Source organism: Mastomys coucha, unplaced genomic scaffold (assembly GCF_008632895.1).
Source record: "Mastomys coucha isolate ucsf_1 unplaced genomic scaffold, UCSF_Mcou_1 pScaffold22, whole genome shotgun sequence".
In the NCBI taxonomy this organism is placed as follows: Eukaryota; Metazoa; Chordata; class Mammalia; order Rodentia; family Muridae; genus Mastomys; species Mastomys coucha.
The window spans coordinates 68,504,607-68,515,623 of record NW_022196905.1 but is presented as its reverse complement, the minus strand read 5'-3'; the positions used below and the strand labels follow the sequence as shown (position 1 = coordinate 68,515,623).

Here is an 11,017-nt window from a genome sequence, read left to right as displayed (position 1 = left end):
TGGGTCACAATCCCCTCTGTGGGTCAAATGACCACAGAGGTTATCTAAGACCATCAGAAACACACAGATATTTACATTACAATTCATAACAGTTGTGAAATTACAGTTATAAGGTAACAAGAAAAATAATTTTATGGTTGGGTTAACCACAACGTGAGGAACTATGTTCAAGGATGGCAGCATCAGGAAGAGTGAGAACCACTGATTTAGGAGGAAGGTACTACTTGGAAGTGATTATTGATTCTCGAAGGTTTGAGCCGTCCTTCTATGGCTTACTAAGCCTAATTTACCAATGCTGAATGTTGCCATTTCTGAGCTCTATGCATGTTTAGGCATACAAGGGAGGTGGATTTAAAGATTTCCTACTAGTGCATCATGGTACTTGTAGTCCTACAAAACCTCCATTTCAAGAGCCAGAGAGCTCAAATTCACACAGCAGTAAATGGTAAATGGGGCTAACATCAAGATTTGAACTCAATTTGAGCTTGAACAAGGGCCTGGGGCAGTGGGGGAAATCATGACGGGTTAATAACATGAGCTCCTCAACTGCTTCCAACTCAAAAGATTTCAAACCCAAAAGGGCTAACTAAATGGCAGCGAAAAGCATCCCGAAAGAAAAGGCCTCTGTGGTCAGTTAGCATTCACTCCTGTTTGGAACAAGGCAATGGCCATCGCCTGACTGAAATGTGGCTCTGTCTTCCCCATTACTGCTGTTCTGAGACCTTGCTAGCCACAAATAATCCCCTCTTGCCTTGAAAGGACTTGTTGGCACCAAAGCTCACCTCCCAACCTTTTCCTTCCCCTTAGAGGATGCTTCAGCAGGTGTACATGTCTATACAGGGAGTCATGAATGCTGGTGTATGGGTTTCTAACCCATTCTTGTGTGTGTGTATGTGCTGAGTATACTGGCACATGCATGTGGAGGTCAGAGAACAACCTCAGGTTACACTCCTTAAGCACCGTCCACTGTTTTTTTGAGACAACTTCTCTCACAGTCTAGGTCTTGACAACACGAAGCTAGACTGCTGGCCAGGAAGTCCCATAAGTCCTTCTCCACCTCCTTAGCACTGGGGTTACAGGTATGTATCAGATTTGTAAGTGTGTGTTACCACACTAGGGTTTTTTTCTCCCGCCTTCCTCCCTCCCTTCCTTCCTGGTTATATGGTATAAGGAGGTTTTCTCTGTCTGGTTGGTGTCCTCTGGTGCCACGGGATGATCTAGCCATAGGAGAGCACTCTTCTCATTTACAGCAGGCCTCCAAGTGAGAGTACTAAACTGTTCAAGAAGCTAATTAAGACCAGAACCATGTCCTCAGAAGCCTGATGGTGGGGCAAGAGCGCCTACCTCGCCTCATTCTGACACCACGTCAACCTGTACCCCAACAAGACCATAACCTGCTTTCCCCAGCTCCCTGGTCTAACCCTGTTCATTACTACTGAAGCTAATTTTTAGTCTGTTTTAGGAGAAAACACGCTGTGTGTATCAGCTTGGACCACATGAGATTGCAGTTATTTATTGTTATTTTCCCAACAAATAGTCACTTCCCATGAATCAACCTAATGTTAATCATAGCTATGTGGAAAACTCTCAAAGTGTTTTCTCCATTTCTCAACTTAAGTAGAGACCCCTGGGTTGTGAGGATAAAATTAAGAAAAAAAAAAAAAGCAAAATAGCACACACTAAAATTACTAATAAATGTCTACTGAATTTTCAAGGATATAAACCCTAATGTGACAATGAGAATCCTGCATGTATTTTACACAAATTGTGTGCACAAAACTGAGTGAATAAATGTACCTTAAAAACAAACAAACAAAAAAATTTATTTGATTTATATATTTACATTTTTATTAGAATTCTTCAGAACTGTCAACAGTTGGACAACATATCAGAAAAACCCACATGTGACATGACATGTTTAAACTTGCACAGCTTATTATTTACACATAAAGTTACTGTATATATAAAAAATATTTTCAGGGGCTCATGGGGCTCAGGAATATTCAAAAGACATTATTGCTACATTTCAATATTTACAAAAAAAAGCCACATAATAATTCCAAACATCGAGCAACTGAAAGAAACATCTGACATCTGATGTAAAAAAAAATTATAAAAATATAAACTTTCAAGAATATCCAAGACAAAATTCTCAATGGTTCGGCCCCTGAAGTACCTGACATCCATAATCAACAGCTATTCTCTTTATTCTAATTGAAGCCAACAGGAATACAAAGAAATGTTTCAGACAGAGCACAGTAAACGATGACCGTCTCGTACATGACAACACGACCTCCAAACCAGCTAGCTTTGGAAAGGTGCAAGAGTGTAGCACTCCAGTGCAAACGATCACTTCCAGGTTAACGGCCACACACCTCTAAGTGTGGCCTAAAGGATAACGGGCAGGAGGGGGTGGGGAAAACCGTGAAGGCAACACACCTGACTGAATCCTGTAGGACAACACATGACCACGTACACCCCTTAGGCCGGACAGTGATCACGGATGATGAGGGGGAGGGCAATGACAAGGGAACCTGCAGGCCCGGTCTACAGGGTACACTTTAAATATGTTTTCCTGGAATGGCAGCATTACGTAAGTTTTAAGGAATGGGTACAGTATGTTTTGTATAGATCAGAGCGTTGTTAAGTGCAGGAGGATTCCAAATAAACAGGTCCTCTGGCACTCCACTCCATTAAGCCTCTGTGGAGGTTTTGAGTAAACTCTTCTAGACAGCGAGCGATATGCAGGGAAACCGGAGAGTGACAGGAGCGGTGATGGAAGCTGTTACGACTTGGGTCCTGGAGGAGGACCCCCCCAGGGATGCAGGGTAAGAAGTTTCCCAACACACCTCACCCACACGCATAGACACACACATGCACACACATACACAGTTTGTATAGATACTGGCCCGATGTCCGGGACGTGCCTATAAAAGGTTGAGCCTAACTTTCACTTCCTGCTGGGTGAGACTCCAAAGCAGGACCACACTGTTTTCTCGATCCTGTGGGAATCATGGGTAAGATGGTAACCTTTTCAAACACCCTCAGTTCTCCTGCCTGCAAAGCCACTCTGACATGGAAGGCTTGTTTGGGAGCATCTACAGAGCAAGCATGCTTGGCTAAGAGGTCTTAGAAAGATTGTGCTTAGCAGTTACATTTTTCTTAAAAAATAACAACAACAACAACAACAACAACCCCAAAAAACATTAACTGTTTCCTTCAAATTTGTATGGCTCTTAATCTATTCTTACACACAGCAGACCTAATGCCAGGGTTGTACACAGAAACTAAAGCTTGTGGGGAATCTCTCCTCCAAAGTATGAACGCATACAATGTATAGATGAGTATATACAAATGCTGGCTAGGGAGGAGGCCGAGTCTCCGATTCTACTCCCCGGCAGCAAACTATTGAAAAACCAGGTCAGTTGTACAAAAGCCCATGCAGCAGCCCAGAGCAGAGCATCCTCTGTTCACGCTTCCAGGGCTGCCTCCTTCACAGCCTTGGTTGTCCTCTCAGCATGACCAGACTTCTGACGCCTTGATGGTCTTCCAGTGCCCTCTGTTCTAACAATGGTCTGCTTTCCACACAAAGGGCTTGGGCTTCCCTTTCTAGTCTTGCTACACACATCTCCCATCATGGATGGCTCTCAGGACCAAATGGGACTACTTCTATTCTTCAAATTAACTACTGGCCATACTTTTCAAACACTCTCGGAGGAGCACAGGGAAGAACTTTGGGCATCCCGTTTCACCCCGCCCTTCCTCCTCTACAGCAGGAGTCCTGTTTACAGGGGGAGCTACTTTGCTATTGGGAAAATATGTACATACGGTTCGAACCTTTGCAGTGGGACGGTGGCTGATGGCAAAAAAAAAAAAGGAAAGATCATCGGCCACTAAAGTGTGCTCTCGTAAAGACAGAATCACAGTGGGGTTAGGGGTGGGGCGGGGAACCCACTACCCTGGAGTAGGATACAAGTCAAAGAAAAACAAAGTAACCATCACAAAAGCCAGGAGGATGCGGTAGGAGACAGCAGCAAAGCCCGTTGGACTTGATTTCTGCTCAGGCATCTTCGTGCACGAGCAGAGGCTGTGTGGAAGAGGCGCTGCTGCCGACTGAGTTGACCCTCACGGAATGGTCCACTACCACGGGGTTCTCTGGGTTGGGGTTGCAGTTTGCCAGGTTGGAGTAAATCTGTGGAGAAAGAGCCCACAGTCAAATACAGAGCAGTGTGATAAACCCAGCCAACAGGGCCACTCAACTGCTGCAGAATCCTCAAAACAAGGAGCAGTGGCCAATGCATCTGAAAGCAGCTACCAGCTAGCCTGCGAAGAAGGCTCTTGGATCCCTAGAGCCAACTGCGACCCAAAGGCTGGTGTAATTTGCTGCGACACCCGTGACTCTTGCAGAGGTCATTTGTCAGGAATCAAAGCACTTGGGTGGAAAATGGCGTTTCATTTGGAATGTGCCTTGCTGCCCCTTGGAGCAAGCATTAAACTCGAAAGGATCAGCGGTGTGCTATTAGAAAAGATAGTTCCCAGCAGATGGCTCAGGGGAGGGGGAAAGCAGCTTAAATGGAGTCCCGGTAAAGATGGCCAATTCCTCCTTAGAAGCAAGAGGAAATAATGTATTTAGTTCATCCCACACTCCTCACATCACTGGGAGGGATGTGATGTCCTAACTTCAAACAACCAACCCTTCTATACAGCTGTGGGCATTACAGCCATTGCGGCGGCTGGGTGGTTCTGGCTGTTTAAAGCTCACTTGACTGAGGTAACAAGCTATGAAAGCCATGACTTTTATTCTAGCTCATCTTAACCCACCCAGGGTGACTGGCCCTGCCATGTGAGGAGGAGACCAGACAGTCTCATGATCAACATTCCAGGACTGGGAGGAAGCACGGCCAGGCCTTATGACAACATCTAATTCCACACATCTGAACCCAACCCCCCCTCCACCCCCATCTCTCTGGGTTAGAACAAAGGTGGAGGTGGGGGGAAGGCATAGGCAGACAGAATGGGCTCCCATTGTTTTACTTCTACTCTCAGAAGGAAGCCCAGCTTATAATTCAAGCCAGGGAGGTGGGAGAGATTGGTCCTTGTCCTTTGAAGCCCGAGGTCTATGACCCTAGAATAAGGAGAAAAAGGATTCCAGGCATGGCCTGTTACTCACGTGCTTGGTGCTGTCTGAAATCTGCTTCTCAATGAGCTGAACAACCTGCTTGAATGTCGGCCTTTTCAGGGGATCAGCATCCCAGCAAGTCTTCATGACGTCATACCTGCAAGAGGCGGGGGAAGGGGACGTCCTTTGTCACTCCTGGTTCCCTTAACCTGCTTTCTGCTGCCCAGCACATGGCAACTTCAATAACAAATCTGGGGCTCTGTGCCAGGATGTGTGAAGTGACATATAGAGAATAAAAACCCATGTGTGAGAGATACTGTCAAAGCTTCTGTTCTATCAGTGACAAGAGATTATGAAAAGAACCACAGCCATGACATTTGAGCAGGGTGACCGAAAGGAACCAAGTGACATTTCAAACCATGCTAGCAAAGAGCGTCAACATTTCCATCTTTCAAAAGGACTTTATCAGAAGAAAAGGCTTGTGGGTCCTTACACTTCGGCAGGTGCGTGCTCTGGGCTGAGCATCCGGAAGCCTTCCTTGATCATCTTGTAAAACTTGGAATCGACTGGCATCCCTGGGTAGGGGCTGCTTCCTGGGGTACAGAGAGGTGGCAAATCAGTGTCCATCTGAGTGGGCTGATACCATGGAAACCTCCAGAAGCTTTTTGAACAATGAGGGTGTCTTGGATAAGGAACATTTTACCTAAAGAGAATAGCTCCCAGAGGAAAATCCCATAGGACCAGACATCACTTTCAAATGTGTACACGCAGTTGAAAATGCTTTCCGGTGCCATCCACTTCACGGGCAGTCGTGCCTAGAAGGAAACACAGCAAATTCAACCAGTTAATGAAGATGCTCAATAGACAAGATGGACAGCAGTCCTGCAGGTGTAGATCTGCCTGGAGGGCAGGGGTGAGTCCCACTTAACAAGACCTTGAATCTTTGTGGCCTCCAGCCAACTAACTCCCCTACTTTTAATCCACAATTCTAATATCTCCCTTTCAAATAGGGGTGTTGAATCAGTATAGAACAGTAAACTAAGAACAGAGAAGTCCACTGGGTTCTAACCTTCCTTTCAGTAATGGCCTCGAACAACAAAAGAAACTTAGTGTGCCGCTCTTCCTTTTATTTTTTTGCCAACACCAGATATGGCCTCTCCCAACTAGAACTACATTTCCCAGCCTCCTTTGCAGCAAGCTATAGACCACTTAGTTTCAGCTGCTAAGACTTAAATTTTATTCAGTGGCATGAGGAAAAAAAAAACTTAAAATACTGTGGTTTTATCCACCTAGGTCCTCTTTCTTGTGGCATGCCTTCATGCATCTGGCTTATACCATGATGACTAGCTGTCAGTCTGGTCATCATTGACCAGGATGAGGGCTACGTGTAGGAATGACAAAACAGAGGCAGAAGGGATTCAGTGCTAAGTGTTGTTGTTGAAATCTCTGCCTGACCCGAAATCCCTTCCCATTCACTCTTGGACTTCTGCCAAATGCAACCCTCACTACCCCTCACATACCTACTAAAAAAGTTACTTAAACTCCGATAAGCCAGGCTCAGAATCATCTTTTGCAAAACAAAAATAATTTCAAATACCAGGAGTTATTTCATGGGACAAATGAGGTAATTCGGAAAAAAAATGCCTACTAATGTCCAACCCACTAATATTTACCCAGGCTAGCAGTCACTGATGAGCTGTGGCTGTACTCTGTGGACTGGGGGGTAGGGGTGGGACACAGTTGGTGCTTACATCAGGAGACATTCAGGCCCCTTCCACTGGGTCAGGCCAAGATTACTATGATCTTGCCTCTTACAGTATATAAGGATTTCTGGATATTAATCTGTCACATGAGGCAAAATCAATTCTTTAAATCTGTTTACGACTGAACAGTAGGAAGAGACCCCTTCTAGGGCTGAAGTTATTTTAGCGTAGGCGGTAAGGTGAGGGAGGGGATGATTCACAAACTATAAAAACCATCTACGATCTATCCCCAGACTTTATGCTGCATTCTCAACAGGAGTGTTAAGCTAGGATCTATTAGTGTCTTGAATTCAAGGGGCCTGGGTATCTAAAAATTAACTTCTAAGTGAAATCTAGCATTTCTAAAACTAGAAAAAGCAGTAAAAGAGGCTCAGTGACCTGTCCTCCACAGGCAGACACTTCCCATCCAATCACAATATTTACAGGAATTACAAAAGAAAACTTTCATCCACGGTCCCTTTGGAGTCCCAACAGCTTTTATAATATGTTGCTCCATGTAATAAAGAAATGTGTGCATCGTCTACCATTAAATTTGCTTTATAAAATTTGATACAACCGTCATTCAACATAATCTGCTTTTCTTGGCTAAATATTAAGTATCCCATTCATTTGAAATGGTATATTCTGACAAGAGGCCCATAGGCCCACAGACTCAGAGCCCAGAGTGGAAAATAATTAAGAATTCACAACTCTCTGAAAGATCTTTCAGAGAACAAAGGGACTTTACAATGACTACACTTAAAATTCCATGCAGCGCCTTGTCACGTACATTTCCTTGTTTGAAACTTTCTCAAATAATTGGCCAGTTCAACTGCTTGTCTTGTCAACTACAGAATGAGCTAGGAAGGTACTGGGCACAACCTCTGTCCTGATGGTTTAGATTTCAAACCACAGAGCAGAAGAATGGGCCTGACCCTGTCCTGAGAACTCTGCCACATAATAACTTCTACAAGTACTGAGTCAGCCCCACCCCCATTAAACGGGACCAGGTCGAAACTCTGCCAGCCTGGACCCAGACACTTCACTTCCTTATCTTGCCCCTTTATCCTGGAATACTGAAGCATTTCCCATCTTCCTAAAAATATTAAGCCAGGAAGTTGATTTCATCAAATCTCCTAGAAAAAAAAAAAATCTGACCTTGACAACCTTTTCAGAACTGTAGGATTGAGCCAGGATATAAAGCCAGCAATACCCTTACAAAACCAAGTCCTGCACAGCCTACCAACAGAGGTGCCACGGTGATGAACGAGAAGGAATTGCGTTATCATGACAGGCACAAAAATTGACCTCCAGGAATAAATATGGACTGTTCCAATGGGCTGGAGGAAAAAACACACCTAAGAATATATATCTAGGAGGTTATGGCCTTCTTTACCCAGTGGACCCTGCTGACTAGCTATATCAGATATAAATCACTAAAATATACTGGATCTTAGTTTCTCCCGTATAAAAATTGGAAGACAACGTGTTCTAAGGCCTGAGGTTTGTTCTGAGGTTACAGAAAAGGCTGGCAACGAAGTACGGCACTTTGAAAAATTCACTGTGTCCCACAAACCAACCACTACTTTGAATCTACTAAATAGTCCTATACTGATTACCAGACCCAGCATCCAAGTATTGCATACAGCTAACTCCATGTTAGACTGTAGTCATTTCCACATAGTATTTCAACCGAAGGGGGGAGAAACCTTCAGGTCTACATTTGTTATAGTTGAGCAAAATCAAATTCATTGCTATTCTCAGGCTGTCATGAAAAATTAAGGCTATTTTTGTTCCCTTCACATGCCCCCTAATTACACAATTATAACTAAAAATTCTATTATCAAGCATTAGTGGTAGTAACATTCCATGAAAATTTCGCTACCATACGTGACATTACAAGGTAGGAGATGGGTTAAGATGATCACAGAAAACAACTTTGAATCAAAATTGGATACCAAAGCAACTGCGAAGACTCATGAGACAGAGAAAGGCACTCACATTTCCTTTGACCACGTAATTTGAGTCATTCCTGATGTCTCTGGCTAGACCGAAATCGCAAATCTTTGTGATCCGCCCGTGAGTGAGGAGGATATTCCTGGCTGCCAGATCCCTGTGGATACACTGTTGAAGGAGAAAAGGGAAAAAAAAAAAAGATAACAGCCATTCATTTCAGCTCTCTGAGAGAAGACGATTTTAATACTACAATGGTGTTTACATAGAAAAAAAAAACCCAAACTTTTGTTTTAAAGTATTTAGCACACTGAAAATAAAAATTATGCTGCAAATGATATTCCCGTTTTGTGTTTCACAGGCTCGGGACTCTAATGACCGTAATTGCTTTCCAACCCAATTCTAATAAACGTCTTCCATTCACAGGAAAATGTATTATAAATAGTCAGATCGCATTTCTAAAATGAAAGTTCATTTTGTATGCATCTCTTTGAACATCCTTTCCAAAAAAAAAAAAAATGGTTCACAGCTTTAGCTTCAACGACATCTTCTCCCAAGGACACAAGGAAGAGGGTCTTTCATTTCAGCCTGTCTTTTAGTTTGGCAATTACCTGGGAATGACACTAGAGTAGGCACTGTGACCTCACTCTTGGCCACACCTTCCTGCCCAGGATTACTTCCGTCCCTTCCAGAATCACGTGCCATCCCTCTCTTCCCATCTCCATCCTTTCCCTAACTGCTCCTTACTCTCTCTTACCTCTTATTTCCTGATACTTCATGAGTCACATACATAGTATCTGGGTCTCACCCAAGGGAGCCCAGACATATCCCTTACCAGGCACAGTAACAGTGGGGCACACCCCTGGCTCCCCCATTTTCTCATTAAAAAAACCCATTATCCTTCTATTTTCTAGAAGCACATCCTACATCTTAAAGCCAACTCTTTAAACGAATTCGCTGCATATAAAAGAATATTCATGGAGGCTCATTTAGACAGGTTTGCGCTTTCAAGCTTAGAAATTAGAACAGGAATTCCAAAGAGACAGCAGTTGGAACGTGAAGAGACGAAATTTCCTCTGCTTCTGGTTACTACACTTCAAAATGACACTCTGAATTCTAACTAGGACTACGCAATGTTCAAGGCTTAAAAAAAAAAAAAAGACGCTGTGCTCCTCTCATGAGACTTGATGCTACTTACGTTCTTGGAGGCAAGGAATGCCATGCCCTTGGCCACCTGGTAGGAGAAGCTCAGCAAATCTTCCAGGTCCAGAGCCAGCTCATCATCTTCCATGATGGCCAGAGTCACGTCTCTTTCTGTGTACGAGTCTATTAGGAAGATAGCAAGCCAACAACAAAAACAAAAACAAAACAAACAAACAAACAAACAAAACCCCTTAGTGGTAAGAAGCAGCAGCCGCAGCACCAGAAGCTAGCAGTGGGTAAGCGGCGTGAACTCCTGAGCCAGTCACCTCCCCAAGAAGGAACAAAGGTGGACACTGAATCCCAAAGTCAATAGCTACCTGATAGTCCCCGGCAGGGTTCCAGAGACTTTAGGATGATGGTGGGTATATCTTCAAAATCTCACAAATATTAACAGTGAGATATTAGATATAAAAACATGTGCTTCTGTCTGAACCTCACCGGCCACCGGCCATTTGCTTTGCTACAAGCTTCTTCCTGGGAATGCTGTACTCACTTCAGTTGGTGGGAAAGAGGCCAAATCCCTGCCCCATGTTTCTTCAGACTCAGCCCCTGACCCCAAACCCCTCTCCCTGAGATGAGATAGAAAATAAGGGACCAGGTTTGACTATAACCCCAGCGTGTGTCAGCCTGCTCTGGCCGCTTGGTGAGTACCCACCTACTCTTGCGGATCTCCTTTTGTCTGTCTTGGTTGGCACGACGTAGGACACTCCAGGCTTCATGTCCATATACTCATTTGAACTGTCACTGCAGGGGAGATGCAAGAGCTGTGTCAGAACTGAAGAGACTGGACCTGCGAAGCAGGTGGGGGTATGGTGCTGGCAGACGGGGCTCTCACCCACTGCACCATGCAGCAGACTGACTTCAGGGTGAGAAAAGCAATGCAAGCGTTCAATGAAGTTTCAAAGGTGGGTTCTGAGATATGTGTATTTGCCATTCAACATTAAGGTCCAAATTCTCGGGAATTAAATGTCTCTCTCTCTCTCCTATTTTTTTTTTTTTT

At 44.2% G+C, this 11,017-nt stretch overlaps 1 protein-coding gene across 5 annotated transcripts in view; it reads right to left on the bottom strand.

Moving 5' to 3' along the window:
* Positions 1 to 1,821: 1,821 nt before the first annotated feature.
* Positions 1,822 to 11,017, bottom strand: part of Kit (KIT proto-oncogene, receptor tyrosine kinase) — a 79,413-nt gene continuing 70,217 nt past the window's right edge. For all 5 annotated transcript variants that reach the window (XM_031342769.1, XM_031342771.1, XM_031342770.1 and 2 more), the window contains exons 15-21: positions 10,673 to 10,761; positions 10,013 to 10,140; positions 8,863 to 8,985; positions 5,823 to 5,934; positions 5,613 to 5,712; positions 5,171 to 5,276; positions 1,822 to 4,192 (exon numbers count right to left, since the gene is read on the bottom strand). In XM_031342769.1, the coding sequence (XP_031198629.1) occupies positions 4,061 to 4,192; positions 5,171 to 5,276; positions 5,613 to 5,712; positions 5,823 to 5,934; positions 8,863 to 8,985; positions 10,013 to 10,140; positions 10,673 to 10,761 (790 nt within the window). In that variant the 3' untranslated portion in view covers positions 1,822 to 4,060. The remainder of the gene's footprint in view (positions 4,193 to 5,170; positions 5,277 to 5,612; positions 5,713 to 5,822; positions 5,935 to 8,862; positions 8,986 to 10,012; positions 10,141 to 10,672; positions 10,762 to 11,017) is intronic.